This window comes from Anomaloglossus baeobatrachus, chromosome 3, assembly GCF_048569485.1.
Source record: "Anomaloglossus baeobatrachus isolate aAnoBae1 chromosome 3, aAnoBae1.hap1, whole genome shotgun sequence".
NCBI classification, from domain to species: domain Eukaryota; kingdom Metazoa; phylum Chordata; class Amphibia; order Anura; family Aromobatidae; genus Anomaloglossus; species Anomaloglossus baeobatrachus.
This window is the reverse complement of record NC_134355.1, coordinates 171,795,881-171,822,610: the sequence shown is the minus strand read 5'-3', so window position 1 is coordinate 171,822,610 and position 26,730 is coordinate 171,795,881. Positions and strand designations below refer to the sequence as shown.

The following is a 26,730-nucleotide window of genomic DNA, read 5'->3' as shown; positions in this document are numbered from 1 at the left end:
CAGCTCCTCTGGTAGAGGAGTCAGCTTCGCAGCACGAGAGAATCCATTTCAGATATCCCAAGCGTACATTAAGCACTTTTCTGGACCACGTTGACTTTAGAGACGCAATCCAGAAACCCCACGCTTATCCGGAAAGGCGTTTTTCTAAACGGCTTAAAGATACACGCTATCCTTTTCCCCCTGAGGTGGTCAAGGGTTGGACCCAGTGTCCAAAAGTGGATCCTCCAATTTCCAGGCTTGCAGCTAGATCCTTGGTTGCAGTTGAAGATGGAGCGGCACTTAAAGATGCCACTGACAGGCAGATGGAGCTCTGGCTGAAATCCATCTATGAAGCTATTGGAGCGTCGTTAGCGCCATCTTTTGCTGCCGTATGGGCACTCCAAGCTATCTCAGCCGGGCTTGTGCAAGTCGACTCAGTCACACGTGCATTTGCCCCGCAGGTAGCACCATTGACCTCGCAAATGGCGGCATTCGCGTCGTACGCGATTAATGCTGTTCTTGACGCTACAAGCCGTACGGCAGTGGCGTCAGCCAACTCCGTTGTTTTGTGTAGGGCCCTGTGGTTGAGACATTGGAAGGCAGATTCTCATTCCAAGAAGTGCTTAACCAATTTGCCTTTTTCTCGTGACCGATTGTTTGGAGAGCGTTTGGATGAAATCATCAAACACTCCAAGGGTAAGGACTCATCCTTACCGCAACACAGACAAAACAAACCCCAACAGAGGAGGGGTCAGTCTGGTTATCGGTCCTTTCGAGGACCGGGCAGGTCCCAATTTTCCTCGTCAAAAAAGACTCAAAAAGATCAGAGACGCTCAGATTCTTGGAGGTCTCAGTCACGCCCAAAAAAGACAGCCGGAGGAACCGTTGCCAAGACGGCGTCCTCATGACTTGCAGTCTCCGATTCCCACACCCTCGGTCGGTGGGAGGCTTTCCCACTTTGGCGACATTTGGCTGTCACGCGTCAAAGACCGTTGGGTGAGGGATATTCTGTCTCACGGGTACAGGATAGAGTTCAGTTCTCGTCCGCCAACTCGTTTCTTCAGAACTTCTCCACCACCAGACCGAGCCGATGCTCTGTTGCAGGCGGTGGCCGCTCTAAAGGCGGAAGGAGTGGTGACCTCCGTCCCTCTTCAGGAACAAGGTCACGGTTTTTACTCCAATCTGTTTGTGGTCCCAAAAAAGGACGGATCGTATCGACCCGTCCTGGATCTAAAGTTGCTCAACAGACACGTAAAAGTCAGGAGGTTCCGGATGGAATCCCTACGCTCCGTCATAGCCTCAATGTCTCAAGGAGATTTTCTAGCATCAATAGACATCAAAGATGCGTATCTCCACGTGCCGATTGCGCCAGAGCATCAGCGTTTCCTACGCTTCGTCATACACGACGAACACCTGCAGTTCGTAGCGTTACCTTTCGGTCTGGCAACAGCCCCCCGGGTCTTCACCAAGGTCATGGCAGCAGTAGTAGCTGTCCTGCACTCGCAAGGTCACTCGGTCATCCCGTATCTAGACGACCTGCTTATAAAGGCACCCTCTCAAGAGGCATGCCAACACAGTCTGAAAGTGGCACTAGACACTCTCCAGAGTTTCGGGTGGATTATCAACTTTCCAAAGTCTCATCTAACCCCGACCCAATCACTGACTTATCTTGGCATGGAGTTTCATACTCTCTCAGCGATAGTGAAGCTTCCACTGGACAAGCAGTGTTCGCTGCGGACAGGAGTGCAATCTCTCCTTCAGAGCCAGTCGCACTCACTGAGGCGCCTCATGCATTTCCTAGGAAAGATGGTAGCAGCAATGGAGGCAGTCCCGTTCGCGCAGTTTCATCTGCGCCCTCTACAATGGGACATTCTACGCCAATGGGATGGGAAGTCGACGTCCCTCGACAGGACTGTCTCCCTCTCTCAGACTGCCAAGGACTCTCTGCGTTGGTGGCTTCTCCCCACCTCATTGTCACAGGGAAAGTCGTTCCTACCCCCATCCTGGGCAGTGGTCACGACGGATGCGAGCCTATCAGGGTGGGGAGCGGTGTTTCTCCACCACAGGGCTCAGGGGACGTGGACTCAGGAAGAGTCCACCCTGCAGATCAATGTTCTGGAAATCAGAGCAGTCTATCTTGCTCTGCGAGCCTTCCAACAATGGCTGGAAGGCAAGCAGATTCGGATTCAGTCGGACAATTCCACGGCGGTGGCGTACATCAACCACCAAGGGGGAACACGCAGTCGCCAAGCCTTTCAAGAAGTCCGGCGGATTTTGACGTGGGTGGAAAGCAAAGCGTCCACCATATCCGCAGTTCACATCCCAGGCGTGGAAAACTGGGAAGCAGACTTTCTCAGTCGCCAGGGTATGGACGCAGGGGAATGGTCCCTTCACCCGGACGTGTTTCAGCAGATCTGTTGCCGCTGGGGGACGCCGGACGTCGATCTGATGGCGTCACGGCACAACAACAAGGTCCCAGTTTTCATGGCACGGTCTCACGATCACCGAGCGCTGGCGGCAGACGCCTTGGTTCAGGATTGGTCGCAATTCCGACTACCCTATGTGTTTCCACCTCTAGCATTGTTGCCCAGAGTTCTCCGGAAAATCAGGTCCGACTGCCATCGAGCCATTCTCGTCGCTCCAGACTGGCCAAGAAGGTCGTGGTACCCGGATCTGTGGCATCTCACGGTAGGCCAACCATGGGCACTACCAGACCGTCCAGATTTGCTGTCTCAAGGGCCGTTTTTCCATCTGAATTCTGCGGCCCTGAACCTGACTGTGTGGCCATTGAGTCCTGGATCCTAGCGGCCTCAGGTTTATCTCATGAAGTAGTTGCCACAATGAGACAGGCTAGAAAACCATCCTCAGCTAAGATCTATCACAGGACGTGGAAGATATTCTTAGCTTGGTGCTCGGCTCAGAGGGTTTCTCCCTGGCCATTTGCATTGCCAATTTTTCTTTCCTTCCTGCAGTCTGGGTTGGAAAAAGGTTTGTCGCTTAGCTCTCTTAAGGGTCAAGTCTCCGCACTATCCGTATTCTTTCAGAAGCGCTTGGCACGGCTTTCTAAAGTACGCACGTTTCTCCAAGGAGTTTGTCATATCGTTCCTCCTTACAGACGGCCATTGGAACCCTGGGATCTAAACAAGGTTCTCATTGCTCTCCAAAAGCCGCCTTTCGAGCCTTTGAAAGAGGTTTCCCTTTCTCGGCTTTCACAAAAAGTGGTTTTTCTTGTGGCGGTCACGTCTCTTCGTAGAGTGTCCGAGCTAGCGGCGTTATCTTGCAAATCTCCCTTCCTGGTGTTTCACCAAGACAAGGTAGTACTGCGTCCAATTCCAGAGTTTTCTCCCAAGGTGGTTTCTTCCTTTCATCTCAATCAGGATATCACTTTGCCATCTTTGTGTCCGCATCCAGTTCACCAATTTGAAAAAGGTTTACATCTGTTGGACCTGGTGAGAGCACTCAGGATTTACATTTCTCGCACGGCGCCTATGCGCCGTTCTGATGCGCTCTTTGTCCTAGTCGCTGGTCAGCATAAGGGATCGCAAGCTTCCAAATCCACCCTGGCGCGGTGGATCAAGGAACCAATTCTTCACACATACCGTTCTGCTGGGCTTCCGATTCCATCTGGACTGAAGGCCCATTCTACCAGAGCCGTGGGTGCGTCCTGGGCATTGCGGCATCAGGCTACGGCTCAGCAGGTGTGCCAGGCGGCTACCTGGTCGAGTCTGCACACGTTTACCAAACACTATCAAGTGCATACCTACGCTTCGGCAGATGCCAGCCTAGGTAGACAGGTCCTTCAGGCGGCGGTGGCCCACCTGTAGGTAAGGGCTGCCTGACAGCCCGATCACGAGGTATCTTTTTACCCACCCAGGGACTGCTTTTGGACGTCCCAATTGTCTGGGTCTCCCAATTAGGAGCGAAAAAGAAGGGAATTTTGTTTACTTACCGTAAATTCCTTTTCTTCTAGCTCCAATTGGGAGACCCAGCACCCGCCCTATTGTTCTTAGGGTTTCGTTTTTCGGGTGCACATGTTGTTCATGTTGTTTCTTAAGTTCTCCGATCTTGTTATCGGATTGAATTTGTTTTTTGAAACTGTTATTGGCTTTCCTCCTTCTTGCTTTGGTACTAAAACTGAGGAATCCGTACTCCTACGGGAGGGTGTATAGCCAGAAGGGGAGGGGCCTTACACTTTTGAGTGTAGTACTTTGTGCGGCCTCCGGAGGCAGTGGCTATACACCCAATTGTCTGGGTCTCCCAATTGGAGCTAGAAGAAAAGGAATTTACGGTAAGTAAACAAAATTCCCTTCTTTGGTAGGTATCGCCTGCATGAATGCCCGGAGGTCCGCCAGGGAGGCCGGCCTATCCTCACCCCCTGTAGTCGGCGAGAAGGCCACATGGGAGGTATGGAAGCTCGATTGTGGCCTGTATATTTGTGGTCTCCCCTCTCTCGGAGTTGCGATCATGATTGGGGCGTGAGGTACCATTTGAGTGTCAGGGCCCTCTGGAAGCAGGGTGGGATGCCTCTCAGGTGTGGCCGGGTGCTTGGCGGGGGGACTGTCTGCCCATGATGAGCCAGTGGACCATCTGGCTGGGGAGCTTGATGCTGCCTCCTCCCTCTGCAACACTTCTTGCATGACAGCCTCCTCTTTCTGCGTGGGGGACTCCCCATCTTCCTCTCCCATATGTTGGGGGCAAGCGTCCCCAGCTCTCTGTGAGACCCCGGGCTCTGTGTTTCCACCCCTATTGGGATCGTAGTCTGGGGTGGAGGGGGGGCCTGGACAGACTCCAGCTATTGCCTTCTGTGGCTCCGGATTTTCAATCGGGGGCAGAGGCGACTGGTGTTTCAAGCATAGTCCACCCCCTCCCTCTTGTGCGGCCTGGCCGCCGCTTGTCAGCTGCTGCAGCTGCAGGGTCTGGGGCCTGCTTACCCGGTCCGTCTTGGCTGGGGAGCTGCTGTGGCGGCCATCTTGGAATGGCGCCGCCGCCGCGCCAGGCCTCTCCACCTCCGGTATGGGGGTCCCGATCGCTCCGGTCCCATTCCTCCGGGTCTGCACTGGGGTGCTTCCCGTTTCCTCTGGTGCCCGGGTCCCGCTCGCCGCCGCGGCGGATTCAGCTGGATAATCTGGTCCCTGGGCAGGACGCATGGAGGCCCCAGATTTTTCACTCCCCGGACTGGTGAGGTAAGCCTCCATAGTAGGCTGTGGGGACGTCGGGCGGGCAGCAGAGCGGGACCGGGCCTTCTTGGCAGCGGTGCGCACCATTTTGGTGTGGGGATGCCGGTGGATCGTGGAATTCTGCAGCGGAGCTCAGGAGCTGCACGTCTCTACACGGCCATGTCTAGCCACGCCCCCCCCGTTTTAACTTTTGTTGAACGGGAGAGACCTCTTCAGATGGTCATGGCTGACAGTGTTGGCACCCCTCAAATTGTTCCATAAAATGAATTATTTCTCCCAGAAAATTATAATAATTACATGTCTTTTGTTTATACACATGTTTATTTCCTTTTGTATGTATTGGAACGCCACAAAAAAATCCCAGACAAAATAAAGCAAATTGGATACCAGATCACACGCAACTCAAACAATGGTCAAGACAAAATTGATGGCACCTTTCCAAAATTGTGGGTAAACAATTTTGTTTCAAACGTGATGCTGGTTCAACCTTACCTCTGTCATGTAACAGGTGTGGGCTATATGAAAATCATCCTTGGAAACCAAATAAAAAAAGAAGTTGACTCTTTGCATTGTGTCTCTGTGTGCCACACTAAACATGGAAAACAGAGAGAGAACGGTTTGAGGACTTAATAATCAAAATTGTTGAAACAAATATCAATCTCAAGGTTACAATTCCATCTTGAGATATTGATGTTCCTTTTGTTCACGTTGCGGAACATAATCAAAGTATTGGACCCATGGCATTTTAGCTAATCTCACTGGATGTGAACTACAGAGAAATATTGATGAAAGGTTGCAATGCAGGATAGCCCAGATGGTGGATAAGCCACTCCAATCAAGGTCCAAGGACATTCAAGCTGTCCTGCAGTCTCTGTGCATTAATGTCAGTATAAACTATCCGTCCTCATTTTAATGAAATGCTATGGCAGGAGACCCAGAAAGACCCCAATGCAGATAGATGTAAAAAGCTAGACTGCAGTTGCCAAAATATGATTAAGCCAAAAACCTTCTGAGAAAGCATCTTGTAGACAGAGGAGACCAAGATAGATCTTTTTGGCAAAGCACGTCATTCTGTTTATCAAAAACGGAATGACTCCTACAAAGAAAAGAACACCGTGCCTACAGTCAAATAAGGTGATGGTTCAAAGATGTTTTGGTGTTGTTATGCTGTCTCTGAGCACTGGGTGCCTTGATTATGTTCAAGGCATCATGAAATGTGAAATTACCAAAGACTTTTGGGTCGCAATGTAGTGCCCAGTGTAAGAAAACTGGATTTGCATCCTAGGTTATGGATCTTCCAGCAGGACAATGACCACAAACACATTTTAAGGCCATGTGCGCACTAGAAAGTGACTTTTTCTTAAGAAAAAAAACAGACCCTCTGAAAGAATCCCGCACCCGCGGTTAAAACCGCACCTGCGTTTTTGCCGTGGATTTTTACCATTTATCTATAGCAAAAAATGCAGAAAAGTGACATACTCATTAATTCCACAGTGGAATGTCTGCACGTATAAAATGAAACGCAGTGTGCGCAAAGCATTTTTTTAAAACTCATGGGATTTGCTGGGGAATGACTGCAGCAAAGTTACACATTTTGTGCAGCAATTCCACAGCAAATCCTCGGCAAAATCCATGGTAGGCCCTGTGCGCACGCTACGGATTTAAGGGGTACTTTTACACGCTGCGACATCGCTAGCGATGTCGAGCGCGATAGTATCCGCCCCCGTCGTACGCGCGACATTTGGTGCTCGCTGCCGTAGCGAACATTATCGCTACGGCAGCATCACACGCACATACCTGGTCAGCGACGTCGCTGTGACTGCTGAACAATCCCTCCTTCAAGGGGGAGGGGCGGTCGGCGTCATAGAAACGTCACTGCGGCGTCACTAAGCTGCCGGCCAATAGAAGCGGAGGGGCGGAGATGAGCGGGACGTAACATCCCGCCCACCTCCGTCTTTCCGCTTTGCCGGTGGACGCAGGTAAGGAGATGTTCGTCGTTCCTGTTGTGTCACACGGAGCGATGTGTGATGCTGCAGGAACGACGAACATGATCATACCTGTGGCAGTAGCGATATTAAGGAAATGAACGACGTGTCAACGAGCAACGATTTTTCACGTTTTTGTGCTCGTTGATCGTCGCTCATTTGCGTCACACGCTGCGATGTCCCTACCAGCGCCGGATGTGCGTAACTAATGATGTGACCCCAACGATATATCGGTAGCGATGTCGCAGCGTGTAAAGCACCCCTAAGAAGCAACCAGAAATTACTGGAAAAAAAAGCACTGTAGAGTTCGGAAGAGGCCAGCAAAGAATACGGATCTAAATCCAATTGACCCCCTTTGGAGAGATCTTAAATTTGCTGTTGGGAGAAGGTGCCCTTCAAATATTAGAGCAGTTTGCAAAAGAAGAGTACAGTGGAATCTTGGTTAACGAGAACAATCCGTTCTGGGAGTGTGCTTGTTAACCAAGTTACTCGTTCAGCAAAGCAAGATTTCCCATAGGAAATCATTGCAATGCTGACAATTAGTTCCACAACTTGTTAAATGTCCCCTTCAGGTCCTTTTATTGTGCCATTCCACACGCACCCACACGCACATATTCTGTTCACCTTACCTTCCATTCCATCGCCGGTGTCGTGGGACTTGCTGCTCACCAGTACGGGCTGTGTATCGGGTAACCATAACGACGAGGGAGGCACTTCCGCTGCCAGAGCGCTGACATCAAAGACAGGAGTTGCTTGCCTCTGATTGGTCAGCGCGCTGCCTTTGAGTAGCGTCTGACAGCCGAACTTCCTGCTTCGTCGCTATGGTTGCCGATGCACAGCTTGGAGTGGAGCAGCGAACTACAGGACCCAGGAGCCTGGCGATGGAACTGAAGGTACACATATTATGCTCACCTTACCTTCCGTTCCATCGCCGGCCTCCTGGGTCTTGTAGTTCGCCGCGAGGACGTCGCAATGAGCCGGCGGACTACAAGAACCAGGAGACCGGCGATGGAACGGAAGGTAAGGTGAGCATAATACTGTATGTGTGTGTTTGTGTGGACTGCAAGAGCGGGTCAGAGCGCGGTGGATGTATGGAACTGGAAGTGTGTGCGGTGAGGATTTTGCTTGTACAGCAAAGCTTTCTCGTAAACCGGGTTACAAATTTACAGAAAGCTTTGTTTAAGCGAAATTCTCGTTAAGTGGGTTACTCGTTAAAGGGAACTTGACACCACTTTTTTTGGCTATAAGCTGCGGCCACCACCACAGGGCTCTTATATACAGCATTCTAACATGCTGTATATAAGAGCCCAGGCCGCTGTGACTACATAGGTAACTATTATAAAGTGTTTAACGGTCGCGCTGCGGTGGAATTGGGTCACGGAGGCGTCTCCGTTGTTCGGAGCCGCCTCTTTCGGCCATCTTCGTCGTCCTTCTTCTGACTTGTCCGACGTCATCCACACTCGCCGGCATTCAGGTCCTGAGCAGGCGCACTTTGATCTGTCTTGAGCAGGGCAGATCAAAGTATTGTAGTGCGCCTGCGCAGGTTCGGCGAGTGTGTATGACGTAGACGCGTCATGCATACAGGCTTCAGAAAGAGGACGAAGATGGCCGAAAGAGGCGGCACCGGACAACGGAGACTCCTCCGTGACCCAATTCTACCGCAGCGTGACCGTTGGGTAAGTATTATAAAGGGTTTGTTATACCCCCGGCCTGGACTCTTATATACAGCATGTTAGAATACTGTATATAAGAGCCCTGTGGTGGTGGCTGCAGCTTATAGCCAAAAAAAAAGTGATGACCGGTTCCCTTTTTAAGCGAGGTTCCACTGTAGTCCAAAATTCCAGCTGAAAGGTGTAAAGAGCTTGTTAAAGGTCATAGGATTGATTGCAGTTATTTTATTCTAAAGGGTGTGTAGCCAAACAGTAAGTTGTGGGTGCCAATAATTTTGTCCAGCCAAATTTTGTTTGTTTGAGTTGTGTGTGAAATTCTGTCCAATTTGCCCTTTTTGTGTTGTTCCAATACAACACAGAAAATAAACGTGTATAACAAAATGTGTAATTGCAATAATATTCTGGGAGAAATACTTACCGTATTTTTCGCTTTATAAGACGCACCTGATTATAAGACGCACCCCCAAATTTGATGAAGGAAAAGAATTTTTTTTTTTAATGTTAAGTGGGGTCCATCTTATAATGCCAGTGTCGTCTAACAAATCATATAGGGTATATGTCCCTCATAGCCCCCCAACCTAAAATTACCCCCCCTTAATCTGGATATGGCCCCCTTATATTGAATATAGCCCCCTTGTGCTGGGACACGTCCCCCTGTGCTGCCCATGGCCCCTAGATGGTACACCTCCCCTGTGTTTGATATGGCCCCCATGTGTGCTGCCCATGGCCACTATAGATGGCACATCTCCCCTGTGTTAGATATGGCCCCCATGTGTGCTGCCCATGGCCACTATAGATGGCACATCTCCCCTGTGTTAGATATGCCCCCCATGTGTGCTGCCCATGGCCACTATAGATGGCACATCTCCCCTGTGTTAGATATGCCCCCATGCTGCTGCCCATAATAAAATAAAACACTCTTTCCTTACATTCTCAGCGCTGTCCCTCCTCTGTCTCCCTCCTCGCAGTTGAGCTCTGGCTTCCTTACTTCCTGGTTCTTGCTGCCGGTCAGGTGATCTGCACCGCAGAGTGATATCATCTCTGCGTGTCTTATTATAGACAACAGCAGCAGGAGACCGGAGATCAGCGCTAGAGGTAAGTAAAGCTTTTTTATTTTACTATGGGCAGCAGCACGGGGGCCATATCTAACACAGGGGGGATCATGTGCGATCAAAGGAGGGCGCAGGCAGATATAATATGCCCCGCTGCCCCAGCCCCTCAGCGTGATGCAGTTTCAGCACCACACTGCTGTACAGCGGCTGTGCATATTATATGAGCGGGAGCAGGAGATCAAACGCTGCCGCTCGCAGCTGTCACCTGCCCCCAGCACCGCTCCAGAGCGGACCCTGCAGTGTTTGTGTGTGTGTATGTATATATAATATATGTATGTGTATGTATGTACACCCCCCATATATTCGGTTTATAAGACGCACCCCCTACTTTCCCCCAAAATTTGGGGGAACAAAAGTGCGTCGTAGAAAGCGAAAAATGCGGTAATTTCCTGGAACAATTTCTAGGGGGCCCACACTTTCGGCCATGACTTTGTAGCAACTTCAGCTTTAACAATTCCTATGCTTTACTGTATTATTGTATATTGAGAATCTGATACTTGCTCCAATTAGATGTGCATGGGGGAGAAAGCTCTTTATCTCAAGGAAATTTCATACTTCTACTCTTGTTTGGAAAACTACTTGTGTTTTCTGTCTATTGACTGCATGTATTGTGGACTGGTGTTTGCTTTTTGGCATCTTTATCGTGTTAGGCTACTTTCACATATCAGTTTTTTGCCATACGGCACAATCCAGTTTGTGCCTGATGCAACGCATGCGTCGCAGTTGTGGCAAAACTAATGGGACGGATCCGTTAAAAAAATAAAAAAGCAAAAAAACAAAACTGATCTGTTGTAGCAGTGGTCGCGAGTAACCTGAGTGACGTCACCGCTGACAGCGCGACTCACTTCAGTTGCTCTGTGGAGCTCACAGCGACCGGCAGTGTTCTACTGCCGCACCTGTCAGCTTCCAATGTAGCAGAGATGAAAGAGTCGTGGGACTTCGTGTGGATTACATCAGACCTGGAGGTGTATTTGGGGATTAATAAAGTGGTGAAAGAGGGTTGATTTCTTTGTCGCTCCATTGGGAGACCCAGACAATTGGGTGTATAGCTTCTGCCTCCGGAGGCCACACAAAGTATTACACTTAAAAGTGTAAAGCCCCTCCCCTTCTGCCTATACACCCCCCGTGCATCACGGGTTCCTCAGTTTTCATGCTTTGTGCGAAGGAGGACAGACATCCACGCATAGCTCCACAGCTTAGTCAGCAGCAGCTGCTGACTATGTCGGATGGAAGAAAAGCGGGCCCATAACAGGGCCCCCAGCATGCTCCCTTCTCACCCCACTCTTGTCGGCGGTGTTGTTAAGGTTGAGGTATCCATTGCGGGTACGGAGGCTGGAGCCCACATGCTGTTTTCCTTCCCCATCCCTTTAGGGCTCTGGGTGAAGTGGGATCCTAATCGGTCTCCAGGCACTGAGACCGTGCTCCATCCACAGCCCCTGGGGACTCTGCTGGACAAGGAGCCGAGTATCGTCAGGGACAAGGCCCTGCTACTTTAAGGTACTCTGTGTCCCCGTGGGGACCGCGCACAGAAACACTCCAGCATTGCTGGGTGTGTTAGTGCGCCGGGGACCGCGGCGCTGACCGCGCTTGTGCCATCACACACTGCAGCGTGGCTGGGTGTGTTAGTTTACTGGGGACTACCGCGCTGACCGCGCGCTGCCATTTCACACTGCAGCGCGGCTGGGAGTGTTAGTACGCCGGGGACTACCGCGCCGACCGCGCTTATACGCCGGCCGCGCTTATAACTTTAGTCCCCGGCTTTTGCGGCCTAGTCTCACTCTTTTCCCGCCCCCAGGCCTGCCAGTCAGGGGAAGGGCGGGACGCTGTACAGGACGTCAGCACTGAGGGCTGGAACATGCTTTGCATACTCCACCCCCCTCACTGTGCACAGTGGGGCACCAGATTCCCGCACTTTTTAGGGCACGCCCACGGCCCCCTCCTCTCCTCAGGACACCGGCAGCCATTCCTGTCAGCTCTTCTGACGCTGGAGAGGGGAGACAAGCTCTGGGAGACCCAGGCAGGGATTCTGGTGACCACACAACCGCTTTGAGCGGGCGGTAAGCAGCACCTGAGGTGCTGGCCCCACTAGTGCAGAAGTGTACATATAGATTATATGATTATAGGCTATACTTTACACTGTATGGTGCACGGTTGATTTTTGGCTATATACCCTCCTGGATTGCTCAGAGGAGACAACAGCATGTCGTCCGCAAAAAGCAAGGGTGCCAAAGCACAGGCTTACTATGCTGCCTGCGCCGCATGTACGGCTATACTACCGGCAGGTTCCACTGACCCTCATTGTGTGCAATGCTCGGCCCCTGTGGCACTTACTCAGCCGGAGCCTCTGCTAAGGGTGGCTCAGTGGGAACCACCTGCTAACACTGTCCAGGTGACGGGGACGGAGTTTACAGTTTTTACTGATAGACTTTCTGAGACTATGGCTAAGATACTAGAAGCCTTGCAGTCCAGACCGGTATCTCAGACCATGGGCACTGTGGAATCATTGCACCCTGGTCCCCCTCAGTTGGAGCAACAATGTCCTCCCGGGGTGTCTCATAGATCCCAGGGTGAGGTCTCTGACACGGACCGCAGCCCCAGACCGCCTAAGCGAGCTCGCTGGGAAATTCCCTCGACATCATCACATTGTTCAGGGTCTCAGCGGGAGGACTCTCTGTATGATGAAGCGGAGGTAGCGGATCAGGATTCTGATCCTGAGGCCGCTCTCAACCTTGATACTCCTGATGGGGACGCCATAGTGAATGATCTTATCGCGTCCATCAATCAAATGTTGGATATTTCTCCCTCAGCTCCTCCAGTGGAGGAGTCAACTTCTCAGCAGGAGAAATTCCGTTTCAGGTTTCCCAAGCGTACAACGAGTATATTTCTGGACCACTCTGACTTCAGAGAGGCAGTCCAGAAACACTGAGCTTGTCCAGATAAGCGTTTTTCCAAGCGCCTTAAGGATACACGTTATCCCTTCCCCCCTGACGTGGTCAAGGGCTGGACTCAGTGTCCCATGGTGGATCCTCCAATCTCCAGACTGGCGGCTAGATCCATAGTTGCAGTTGAAGATGGGGCTTCACTCAAAGATGCCACTGACAGACAGATGGAGCTCTGGTTGAAATCCATCTATGAAGCTATCGGCACGTCTTTTGCTCCAGCATTCGCAGCCGTATGGGCACTCCAAGCTATCTCAGCGGGTCAAGCGCAGATTGACGCAGTCACACGTACGTCTGCGCCGCAAGTGGCGTCCATAACCTCTCAAACGTCGGCATTTGCGTCCTACGCTATTAATGCTGTCCTGGACTCTGCGAGCCGTACGGCGGTTGCAGCCGACAATTCGGTGGCAATACGCAGGGCCTTGTGGCTACGGGAATGGAAGGCAGATTCGGCTTCCAAAAAGTGCTTAACCAGTTTGCCATTTTCTGGCGACCGTTTGTTTGGTGAGCGATTGGATGAAATCATCAAACAATCCAAGGGAAAGCATACATCCTTACCCCAGGCCAAACCAAACATACCCCAACAGAGGAGGGGACAGTCGAGGTTTCGGTCCTTTCGGGGCGCGGGCAGGTCCCAATTTTCCTCGTCCAAAAGGCATCAGAAGGATCAGAGGAACTCCGATTCATGGCGGTCTAAGTCACGTCCTAAAAAGACCGCCGGAGGTGCCGCTACCAAGGCGGCTTCCTCATGACTTACGGCCTCCTCACACCGCATCCTCGGTCGGTGGCAGGCTCTCCCGCTTTTGCGACACCTGGCTGCCACAGGTAAAAGACCGTTGGGTGAGAGACATTCTGTCTCACGGTTACAGGATAGAGTTCAGCTCTCGTCCTCCGACTCGATTCTTCAGAACATCTCTGCCTCCCGAGCGAGCCGATGCTCTTCTGCAGGTGGTGGGCACTCTGAAGGCAGAAGGAGTGGTGGTCCCGGTTCCTCTTCAGCAACAGGGTCACGGTTTTTACTCCAACCTGTTTGTGGTTCCAAAGAAGGACGGGTCTTTCCGTCCTGTCCTGGACCTAAAACTGCTCAACAAACACGTAAAGACCAGGCGGTTCCGGATGGAATCCCTCCGCTCCGTCATCGCCTCAATGTCCCAAGGAGATTTCCTTGCATCGATCGATATCAAAGATGCTTATCTCCACGTACCGATTGCTCCAGAGCATCAGCGCTTCCTGCGCTTCGCCATAGGAGACGAACACCTTCAGTTCGCGGCACTGCCGTTCGGCCTGGCGACAGCCCCACGGGTTTTCACCAAGGTCATGGCTACAGTAGTTGCGGTCCTCCACTCTCAGGGTCACTCGGTGATCCCTTACTTAGACGATCTGCTGGTCAAGGCACCCTCTCAAGAGGCATGCCAACACAGCCTCAACGCTACTCTGGAGACTCTCCAGAGTTTCGGGTGGATCAATTTTCCAAAGTCAAATCTGACACCGGCCCAATCGCTGACATATCTTGGCATGGAGTTTCATACCCTCTCAGCGATGGTGATGCTCCCGCTGAACAAACAGTGGTCACTGCAGACAGGGTTGCAATCTCTCCTTCAAGGTCAGTCACACCCCTTGAGGCGCCTCATGCACTTCCTAGGGAAGATGGTGGCAGCAATGGAGGCAGTCCCTTTCGCGCAGTTTCACCTGCGTCCTCTTCAATGGGACATCCTACGCAAATGGGACAGGAAGTCGACGTCCCTCGACAGGAACGTCTCCCTCTCTCAGGCAGCCAAAGCTTCCCTTCGGTGGTGGCTTCTTCCCACTTCATTATCGAAGGGGAAATCCTTCCTACCCCCATCCTGGGCGGTGGTCACGACAGACGCGAGTCTGTCAGGGTGGGGAGCAGTCTTTCTCCACCACAGGGCTCAGGGTACGTGGACTCAGCAAGAGTCCTCCCTTCAGATCAATGTTCTGGAGATCAGGGCAGTGTATCTTGCCCTAAAAGCGTTCCAGCAGTGGCTGGAAGGCAAGCAGATCCGAATTCAGTCGGACAACTCCACAGCGGTGGCTTACATCAACCACCAAGGCGGAACACGCAGTCGGCAAGCCTTCCAGGAAGTCCGGCGGATTTTGATGTGGGTGGAAGCCACGGCCTCCACCATATCCGCAGTTCACATCCCGGGCGTAGAAAACTGGGAAGCAGACTTTCTCAGTCGCCAGGGCATGGACGCAGGGGAATGGTCCCTTCACCCGGACGTGTTTCAGGAGATCTGTTGCCGCTGGGGGATGCCGGACGTCGACCTAATGGCGTCCCGGCACAACAACAAGGTCACGGCATTAATGGCACGATCTCACGATCACAGAGCTCTGGCGGCAGACGCCTTAGTTCAGGATTGGTCGCAGTTTCATCTCCCTTACGTGTTTCCACCTCTGGCACTGTTGCCCAGAGTGTTACGCAAGATCAGGGCCGACTGCCGCCGCGCCATCCTCGTCGCTCCAGACTGGCCGAGGAGGTCGTGGTACCCGGATCTGTGGCATCTCACGGTGGGCCAACCGTGGGCACTACCAGACCGTCCAGACTTACTGTCTCAAGGGCCGTTTTTCCATCTGAATTCTGCGGCCCTCAACCTGACTGTGTGGCCATTGAGTCCTGGATCCTAGCGTCTTCAGGATTATCTCAAGACGTCATTGCCACTATGAGACAGGCTAGGAAACCAACGTCTGCCAAGATCTACCACAGGACGTGGAAGATATTCCTATCTTGGTGCTCTGATCAGGGATTTTCTCCCTGGCCATTTGCATTGCCCACTTTTCTTTCCTTTCTTCAATCAGGATTGGAAAAAGGTTTGTCGCTCGGCTCCCTTAAGGGACAAGTCTCAGCGCTCTCTGTGTTCTTTCAGAAGCGTCTTGCCAGGCTTTCTCAGGTACGCACGTTCCTGCAGGGGGTTTGTCACATTGTCCCTCCTTACAGGCGGCCGTTAGAACCCTGGGATCTGAACAGGGTTCTGATGGCCCTTCAGAAGGCACCTTTTGAGCCTTTGAAGGATATTTCTCTTTCTCGCCTTTCGCAGAAGGTGGTCTTCCTAGTAGCAGTCACATCACTTCGGAGAGTGTCTGAGCTAGCAGCGTTGTCATGCAAGGCTCCTTTCCTGGTGTTTCACCAGGACAAGGTGGTGCTGCGCCCGGTTCCGGAATTCCTTCCTAAGGTGGTATCCCCCTTTCATCTCAATCAGGATATCTCCTTACCTTCTTTTTGTCCTCATCCAGTTCATCAATGTGAAAGGGATTTGCATTTGTTAGATCTGGTGAGAGCGCTCAGAATCTACATTCCCGTACGACGCCCCTGCGCCGCTCGGAGGCACTCTTTGTCCTTGTCGCTGGTCAGCGTAAGGGGTCACAGGCTTCCAAATCCACCCTGGCTCGGTGGATCAAGGAACCAATTCTCGAAGCCTACCGTTCTTCTGGACTTCCGGTTCCCTCAGGGCTAAAGGCCCATTCTACCAGAGCCGTGGGTGCGTCCTGGGCTTTACGGCACCAGGCTACGGCTCAGCAGGTGTGCCAGGCGGCTACCTGGTCGAGCCTGCACACTTTCACCAAACACTATCAGGTGCATACCTATGCTTCGGCGGATGCCAGCCTAGGTAGACGAGTCCTTCAGGCGGCGGTTGCCCACCTGTAGGAACGGGCCGTTTTACGGCTCTATTACGAGGTATTATTTTACCCACCCAGGGACAGCTTTTGGACGTCCCAATTGTCTGGGTCTCCCAATGGAGCGACAAAGAAGAAGGGAATTTTGTTTACTTACCGTAAATTCCTTTTCTTCTAGCTCCAATTGGGAGACCCAGCACCCGCCCTGTTCCCTTCGGGCTGTTGTTTTTTCGTGTACACATGTTGTTCATGTTGAATGGTTTCAGTTCTCCGAAATTTCTTCGGATTGAAGTTACTTTAAACCAATTTATTTGCTTTCCTCCTTCTTGCTTTTGCACTAAAACTGAGGAACCCGTGATGCACGGGGGGTGTATAGGCAGAAGGGGAGGGGCTTTACACTTTTAAGTGTAATACTTTGTGTGGCCTCCGGAGGCAGAAGCTATACACCCAATTGTCTGGGTCTCCCAATTGGAGCTAGAAGAAAAGGAATTTACGGTAAGTAAACAAAATTCCCTTCTTTGTCTTTTATTTCAAATAAAGAATTCTTCGGTGTTTGTGTTCATTTACTTTCACTTCAGTTTAGTGATGAGGGGGTGTCTCATAGACACCTGCCATCACTGAGCTAGGACTTAGTGGCAGCTAAAGGCTGACGTAAACTCCTTATTACCCTGATTGCCACCCTGATTGCCACCGGTTAAGGGCAGTCGGGATAAGCCGGGTAGAGTCTAGGGACTGTTGCATCTAATGGAAGCGGCATTTCCGGGCGGCTGCTGGCTGATATTTTTAGGCTGGGGGACTCCCCATAATGTGGGGCTCCCCAGCCTAAGAATACCGGACCGCGCAACGTGTTTTTGTTTTTTTTTGTTTTTTTTTTAAAATATATTTTACTGCAAGATATAGACCCGCACACTGGCGGCTGTGATTGGTTGCAGTCAGACAAGCTCCCAAGCTGAGTGACAGCTGTTTCACTGCAACCAATCATAGGCGCAGGTGGACGGGGGAAGCCGTGAATACGAGATGGAATGATGAGTGGCCGGCACTTGCAGAAGCCGCTGGAGCAGTGTGACAGCTGTGCAGCGCCGGTGATTGGTGAGTATGAGAGGGAGAGACCGACCAACAGAGCGAGTGTGTGTGTTTTGTTTTTTTTTGTTTTTTTTTTACCAGAAGTGAAATTTCACAATGACTGGGCATGCTAGAAACAAAAAACAGATCCGTCGCCTGATTCCATCAATTGACGGATGAAGGATCCAGCGCCCATAGGCTTCCATTGGACAAAAAAAAAAAAAAAAGCCTTCCGTTTTTTCGCCGGTCCCAAAATACGTTCTTTTAGACGTTGCTTCCGGTGGCTGCACAGACAATTTTTGCAGGATCTGGCGCATGCCGGATGAAACGCGAGGCCATGCTGCACATTCCGGCGCGAATATAAGTCTGAGGAAAAAAATGGATCAGACGCTGGAGCCATTTTATTCACAATTCGCTGGATTGTGCCTGATGGCAAAAAACTGATCTGTGAAGGAAGCCTTAGCCGTCATACTGAGAGATGTATCGCCTCTTGTGTCCTCGTCGCAGTCAGATTCCCATATATATCCAAATACTTTCTTACAGCTCTATCCCTTTATAACTGTTTTATCTCCTTGTCCCCTGGAATATTAAGAGATTAAAAACCCTTCAAAAACTAATGAAGGTCCTAAATCCTGACATATGGCTTTAATTAACAAATCTTTGCATACCAACTAAATGATGAGCAATACAATAGTGCAGGCAGCGTGATACATTTGACATGATTTACACCAGGTGGCGCTATGTCTCTGGATAACCTGTATGGATAAGCTTTCTTTACTCAGTTGGAAAGTAGAATACTAATGGACCTTACTCCTAATAAAATTGTGGAAGGAGATTTCGCCTCTGCAGTATCCGTAAGGGAGGACCGGAGAGGTATCTGCAGGCACCCTTACCTTACTACCTCCCGGCTTTATCCACCTACCAATTGATCGACCTCGCATAGATATTGACTTCTAATTCTCTCCTATCTTTGTTGGTAACTGTCAATTGATATTGCCATCTCAGACCATGTTCCAGTGATCATGGAACTCACAAGTTCACATTCTAAGGGCTCAGTTTTTAAATTTTTTTGTCAATTTAATAAAAGTTACTCTTAATAGGTTTAATGAATTAAAAAGTGAGTGGAAACAAGCATGCACTAAGCACATTACTTGACCCATCCTAACAAACAGAGCGGCGCTGGTGGAGCCGGTCACAGGAGGCAGGAGCACAGTCACCGCTGCAAGAAGACAACGGCTGGGGTGAACACGAGTCCGCAATTAAACAAAATGAATATTCACTGCTCTCCATGCCCACATCCCATAAAAACCACCCAGAAAGTTATTTTAAAAGTTGTGACTTTGAGAGCCTTTTTGGTGCGCTGTATACCAATGAATTTGATTTTAATTCATATTTTGATTTGACTTTTACGATTATAGCGATACCAATGGTGGTTTGTTTTTTTTTTTTTTTTTGTTTTAAATTTTTCAATACGATATAAGGGTGGTGATTTCAACTTTATGTTGTTGTATTCCCCCCCCCCCCCTTTTCACTTTTTAAAAGTCCCGTAAGAGGAATTGACCCTGTGATGTACTTTAGCTTGTGCTATATACTGAAATGCATTAACATTGCTCTATATATCTGAAATCCGTCTCCTATGAATACCAGCCAAGGGCTAGTTTTAACAGAAATTCTGTGATGAGACACGGGTTTTCATCAGACCCCTGGCTGTTATGACAATCCATTGATGTGCCGATGAGGGGTTAGAACAGCGCACTCCCCTGATGACGCACGTTTAATGCTGCTGTCAGAGATTGACAGCAGCATTTAACATCTGTTGGTGGAGCGCTGCTCCACATGCGGCTTTTAGAAGCAGGTGATGGCTAAATATCACTTCTATTTTAAAATTATATTAGAGGTGGTTCACCCATACTCATTATTGGCCACATCGATATTATGTTGAGAAACAAGGTTTCTCTCTCATACCTTGTGTTGCCGATGGTGCCTGTGAGAGGCGCTATTGAAGACTGCTCTTCCCCCATCGCCTGATGTCACATCAACTTCCTGCTCACCTGACATCACTGAGGCCGGCCTTCGTCTCTGTGACACTGGGCTGTGGGCGGAGTTTCACTGCTCAGCACAGCCCGGTGTCACAGCCCAGCATCTCCCTGCTCCCTCCTCCGTCACTGCAGAGCGCACAAGCAGGAGAGATGCTGAGCTGTGGGCGGAGTTTCACTGCTCAGCACAGCCCGGTGTCACAGCCCAGCATCTCCCTGCTCCCTCCTCCGTCACTGCAGAGCGCACAAGCAGGAGAGATGCTGAGCTGTGGGCGGAGTTTCACTGCTCAGCACAGCCCGGTGTCACAGCCCAGCATCTCCCTGCTCCCTCCTCCGTCACTGCAGAGCGCACAAGCAGGAGAGATGCTGAGCTGTGGGCGGAGTTTCACTGCTCAGCACAGCCCGGTGTCACAGCCCAGCATCTCCCTGCTCCCTCCTCAGTCACTGCAGAGCGCACAAGCAGGAGAGATGCTGGGCTGTGAGGAGCATCTGATTTTAATTGTAATACTGTAGTTTAATTCCTTGCAATATACAAACAAAAAAAATCTAGAAAATTGTGAAGGGAAAAAAAATTGCAGGTCACGCACTTTAATCGAATAAGAATGTAGTTATGGGTTTTTGTTTTGGTTTTTTTTGTGCAGGAACAAGTATGTAACTATTTCTAAGTCAGCTGTGGTTCCTCAGTCTGCTCCGTCATCTACAGAAATGAAGCAAGTTCCCATGTATTGTAAGGACAAGCTTGTCTGTGGGGATTCTGAGATGTCAATAGAAGAATATAGGGCGATTGTCTACATAAAGAAACATGAGCAGCGGAAGAAGATACAACTGTGGGGTAAGTTTTGACATAATATATCACGAACTGTGTGCGACTTATCCTCTGCTGCAGTCACACACATTATGTCAGCTATGCAACTGGAATAATTGCACATCAAATCAGAGAAAGTTTGGCATGGGCTGTAAAAGTTGAGTATTACAGTAATTGGAAATGCCACTTGGCATGGAAGGGCAAGAGTGGTGTATGGTCGCTGGGATACTCATTATTTTGGGTGATCGTTATGAAGGAGCCCTCACGTCAATTGTGGATACCTAATTGTTTAATAAAGGCAAAACTGTCATCCATCCGTTTTTCAAGATTATCCAAAAGAGGTTTCAACCTGATAAATGCATGTTTACCTTGTCCTGGTGGAGTTTTCTTTGGAGCTAAGATCCCATACCTAACAGCCACTAAAAAGTGTGCTGGAGCTGTGCTATACACCATTTACATGCTGATCAGTGGGAGTGCTGTGTGTTGGGCCCTCACCAATCTGATAGTTACGGCTTCAATATCCTAGCAATGGACAATTCCTTTAAGTTTCCCAGAGCCCTTGTGACAGCCTTGTAACAGATCTGTAGATGTATAATTCAGACATAACTGCACGGATCTGTTTTATGTTTCCTTGGCTTTTATCAGGTGAGTAGATTTAATGAACGTTTCATGTATTTGTTATCAGGCGATGAAGAAAAGAAATATATGAAGTTTAAAGATGAAGCTATGCTCCATGAGCATATGCTAAAAGAAAAGATGGAGCAGCTAAACAATCTGCTAAACGTACAGGGATCCACGCGTCCGTCCTCTCCAGAGAAGAATCATCCGGTGAGTGTGGTTGGGATATACTACTACTTTGTTATAGTGTCGCCTCTACTTACCTTCTCTAATCTTCACTTCATAGTCCTAACATTTGTATAATGGTTTCCACACTTTTTATGAAAATGTCTGTCTGCTTTTGACCATTTTTTTTTATTTTTTTTCCTTTTCGTCCCGCAGTAAACTGATAATGAGTGATCGTTCTCATCTATCTACCACTAGCAATCATTAGTAACCTAAGTGGAATAAATAGCAATAAATGTGCATATGTCTCTGCAGCACCATCTTGGTATTTAGTGGGTCAGGGGTAAAGTCGAGACCAATACAATGATAAATGTAATATTACGGTAATGTGATGTATATGAAAAGGGAAGCCTTCTGTCTGGTAGGATTGATAAAAATATACTGTAGTCATTTAAAACAGAAGGTGATGTGGTGCCCCGCAAACGCTGTGTCGGTGCATTACCTTCAGGGACTCCACTCGGCTGGATCTGTCACAGGTAGGAGATCTTCTTCTTGTCGTGACGCCACTCTCAGTATTGCGGTCAGTGGGGGGGGGACCGCCACTGCAGGTTGAGGGACGCCTGGGGCTGATGGTGAGTGCAGTTAGTTGGAATAGCCCCCTGAGAGTGAGGCAAGCCCCAGGGCCCTGTGTAGATGTGTAGAACTACAAGGCGCAGAATGACTCAACACAGGCAGGATGTCTTTCAGGGTTTTTACTCACAGTTGATGGCAGGGTGAGTGACCCGGGCGTAGCTGGGATGAACCAAGTGGGAACCAGATGTCCTTCAGGCTGACTTGTGAGGGTGACTACTAACTCGCCTTCCTTAGCCCTTGGTGGTTTGGGGTAACCCCGACTTTGAGTCCCTATGGGGGTCACCCAGGGAAGATGCTGCAGCCTCTCTCCCCTTCGGTTGCCGTTTGCTTGTCGCCTGGACCAGGCCACTCCAGCTGCTTGCCTCCTGTGACCTATGGGCCCTAACTGTGGCTACGTGGCTGCGGCTTTTGTAGTGTTGTGGCGTGGGCTTTGAGAGCCCCACACCGGCAGGTTTAGCAAAAGAAAGCTGGATCTATCTCCGCTTCGGGATCTGCCGCCCGTTTGGGCCTGGTACTCTCTAGCAGTCTCCTTACTTCCCACTCCGTGCTCTCTCTTTAGCTGAAGATGGATTTCGGGTAGCCCTCCTAGTTGACCGTTCTCCCCCGTCAGTAGCCACTGCGCGGGCGCTGTCAGACTGCACAGCCCCAGGGATCTGCTCCTCACTCGAGCTCCCTGGACTCTACACTGTTCTGGCTCACTGCCCCTCCTCTCCTGTTCTTGCCTACACCACCTAGCAACCAGATTCTCTTACCACACCCCTTGAGAGGAGATGGAGGCTTTTGGCCCCCTCCACTATTCCAGTGAAGGTGAGGGCTTTTCCCCCTCCTGGGATCCCCAGGGGTCCTCTCATGGGTACATGTGTGAGACCTGATCACTATGCGCCTGTGTACCACACCCCAGTCAGCCTTCTGGATTACCTGTGTTGTACTGTCCCCAGCATGGGTGCAGTACTCAGTGGTGCCTGACCAGGTCAGGGGCGCCACAGTGACAACAGGGAAAATTTAAAAAACTGGTGGGTTTCTGGAGAACTGGGCACCCTAAAAGGGAGCAAGTCACCAGGGTTTTCCTCCCCCATCTGAGAGCAGCATAATGTTGAGGCAGAGACCCTGTTTCCAGCGACATGTCACTTACTGAGCTGTTTGCTGTCATTTTCATAAAATCCAATATTTTCTATATTTCTGCAGCAGTTACACAGAGCTCATGAATTTGCTGGACAACCAGGCAGCACACAAAGTAGTCCTCTAATGATGATTTACTGCTGATTAAGCAGTGATTTTTATCAAAGCTACACTGAGCAGCCCAGTAAGTGACACATCACTGGAATCAGGTTCTCTGTCTCTACATTATGCTGCTCTCAGATTAGGTGGCAAAAACCTGGTGGCAGATTCCTTTTGCCCAGTGCACCAGAAACATGTCAGTTTTTTTATTCTTCCCTCTTTTATTACCTTCTGATTTAGGCTATGTCCACACGTCTGTTTTCTGGCTTGACAACTAAACTGCAGCGTTTTGACAATGTAAACACTGTTTGACAAAAAAAACCCTGTAAAAACGCATGCGTTTTTGGTGCATTTTCGATGCGTGTTTTCCGCGTTTTAATCAGTGCGTTTTGAGACTGAGAAGTCAATGGGGTGGAAAATGCAACTAAAACGCAATGAAGTGACATGCTGCCTTTCTTAGGGAACGATTTTGACAAATATTCGTCAAACAGAACCCTGCCTAAAAAAAAACAAAACACCGTGCACATGGAAATTCTGATTTCTCATAGACTTTGCTGGGGAAGCAAAACGCATGCATTTTGTCATTGACACGGTGCAGTTTAAAAAGCAAGAAAAAAAACACGTGTGGACAGGACCTTAATGGACTAAATAAGGTATATTTCATCAATCCTAATGGATGGTAGTGCTGAAAATCGTCCCTTTTCTTATGCAGTGCTGAGCTCCATCAGCAATACTGTTCCCTGGTTTTATGATTAAGAGGCCGTGGGGAGCTTAATTTTTTTTCTCTTGATTTTCTTTTTTTTGGTTATGTCACATACTGTCATTTTTATAGCTCTACCAATCCCAGCTTCACCTTTCTAAAGAGCGATATGTTGTTTGCCTATGACGTAACCAGTTTTTCCAATTCCAATAATGTCCACTATAGTAGTTGATCCAGGATTTCTTAGTTAACAATTAACCCATTTCCATGAACTTCAGGAACGTCCTATTGTCCCTAATTTTATAACTTTCTAAGAATTGTTGATAGTAGGAAAGGGTCGTGTGCCCCCTTACCAGCATTTGCAATTAGGGTTATGAACTAAAAACATTTTTGGTCTCTGACTTGGCATAAAAGTCACCAGATGGAAGAGCTACATAACATCGAGAGTTCTTCAGTGTATTGTAAAGATCCTGTGCGGTCGTTAAATAAATCAAATAAGGAATAACGTTTGGAACACCATTCTAAGTCCGAACTGGGTGCAAAAACCTAAAAAACATCACTATGGGGAGATAAGGTATGCACACCAGTGACTATGGAAGGGGAATACATGGAATAGCAGAAACTGCTGTGTGAATACTGACTTGAAAAATCCAATAGCTATATGCAAGAGTGAAAATGTGAATAATGGAATCTGCATTACTGCCATGAATATATGAATCAAGAGAAATTTAGCTACTGAATTGATCAATGCAATAGAGCCCCAACACTACGCCAAAGTATTTCTCTACGTTGGGGTCCCTAGCTTGTGTGTGTCCTCTCATGCCGTTAAAAAAACTTAGCGTGTATGGGAAGCTGAGACCCAGGCTATATATGCGTATGATATGGATTGGCAATAGGTGTGGTTGGGGAGGATTCACAAACGAAAAACTACTAACAAATAAGGAATAACGTTTGGAACACCATGTTTTTTTAGGTTTTTGCACCCAGTTCGGACTTAGAATGGTGTTCCAAACGTTATTTCTTATTTGTTAGTAGTTTTTCGTTTGTGAACCCTCCCCAACCACACCTATTGCCAATCCATATCATACGCATAAATAGCCTGGGTTTCAGCTTCCCATAGACGGTAAGTTTTTTAACTGCATGAGAGGACACACACAAGCTAGGGACCCCAACGTAAAGAAATACTTTGGCGTAGTGTTGGGGCTCTATTGCATTGATCAATTCAGTAGCTAAATTTCTCTTTATTCATATGTTCATGGCAGTAATGCAGATTCCATTTTTCACATTTTCACTCTTACATATAGCTATTGGATTTTTCAAGTCAGTATTCACACAGCAGTTTCTGCTATTTCATGTATTCCCCTTACATAGTCACTGGTGTGCATACCTTATCTCCCCATAGTTAAATAAATCAAGACACTTAATTTGATTATGTTTACACTAATATTGTTCTAAACCATTGGGGCCTTCATCAAAGTTCTTTATCCACAGGATACGTGATAATTGATTGGGGGGGAGAATCTGAAATCTTGGTATAACATCGTTGCATAACTTATTTGAGTTTTGAGTAGATTGCAGTATCGTACATGTAAATAGGTTGTATATTCTCATAACTTGCACCATTTTATGTTAGATTCAGCCTGGTTCGGCACATGCTGGATTGGTGGAAGCGTTGGGTCCAGAAGCTGCAGTTCTTCCAGTATCTAGTGTTTCAGGCTTGCATCAAGCTCCCATTTCCGCGCTTTCCACTGAGATAGCGGCTCCTCCCCAGCCACAAACCTCGCCATCTCTTGGATTTTCCTTGAGTGATGATCACACCCTCGCTGCTTGTGCTGGACCCCAGCTATCAATGCTTTCTGCTCCAGATCAGCATTTCCACTCCATACTACAAAGACCTGATCCAGTATCCCAGCAGTCTGCGCATGAAGCGTTGGCTGACTGCATGTTCATCATGCCCAATGCACCGCTAGAGAGGTCAACGTCTACTATTCACGACTCGCCAAAACCTTTGTAAGTCTAATTGTGCTTTACATTACTAAAAAAAATAAAAAATAAATTACTTTTATTTTATTTCTGATGTTGATCGTTTCTTTTTGTTTAACAGGGGTCCGAATTGTAGTGTCTTAAAACTACAACCTGCAGTTCGGGAGAGTAAGTTGTTTTTTTTTTGTTTTTTTTAATCTGTGCTTAATTTCATTTATTTTTCGTTTGTCTTTTTATGCAAACTGCTTGTTTATTATTAAAGTGCAAATGTTAAAATCTGTGTTTTGTAATACTAGTGTCCATCGTTATGTTTTAGTGAAACAGATTTTCTAACAGTGTTATGTGTCACTTGTGTTTTTGTTTTTTGTAGATACTTTACTGGGAAATTTGTCTGGTTTAGCAAATGTATCACATGTGACCCCTAATACATCACTAGGATTTGTGCAAGCAACTCCATCCAAAGTCCTTCCATCACCCACTGTTAACACAAAGGAAGCATTGGGTAAGAAAGTGTTACTTAGGAGCCAGATTCGTACTATTTAATTCTTTAACCTCTTCAAGACCTTGGCCGTACCAGTACGTCCTACTTGTCAGGGACTTCCTGACCTTTTACATACCAGTAAGTCCTTGCGATCACAGGAGCACAGACACTGTGCCTTCGCGATTGCCACCAGGAACTCTGCTTTACTGGCAGTTGAGGCCCAGCTCTCTCAGCCAGGGACGCTCCCCACGCCGTCCTTGTCTGTCTGTTTAACCCATAAATGCCGATTGGGAGAGGGATTGCGCTCCTGGTCCCATCCGATAGGTGCCCCCGCAATGAAATTGAGAGGGCCTGATCGTCACCTTGGTGACCCAAGGTCATGACTACGATCTCCATGTCACCCAGCTACGTGACGCCTCAGGAGATCATGCCAGGGGCATGATCTATACTGCAATCAGTGCAGCAAAAGGTAACGGCCCACATAGGGACTAAGCAAAAATTAAAGTAAAAAAAATAATTATAGATATTCCAATA

At 48.9% G+C, this 26,730-nt stretch overlaps 1 protein-coding gene across 1 annotated transcript in view; it reads left to right on the top strand.

Annotated features, from left to right (window-relative positions):
* Window positions 1-26,730, top strand: part of BUB1 (BUB1 mitotic checkpoint serine/threonine kinase) — a 228,455-nt gene that overhangs the window by 44,719 nt on the left and 157,006 nt on the right. The window contains exons 5-9 of the mRNA XM_075339584.1: window positions 20,235-20,425; window positions 21,084-21,226; window positions 25,366-25,742; window positions 25,837-25,883; window positions 26,086-26,217. Of these exons, the coding sequence (XP_075195699.1) occupies window positions 20,235-20,425; window positions 21,084-21,226; window positions 25,366-25,742; window positions 25,837-25,883; window positions 26,086-26,217 (890 nt within the window). The remainder of the gene's footprint in view (window positions 1-20,234; window positions 20,426-21,083; window positions 21,227-25,365; window positions 25,743-25,836; window positions 25,884-26,085; window positions 26,218-26,730) is intronic.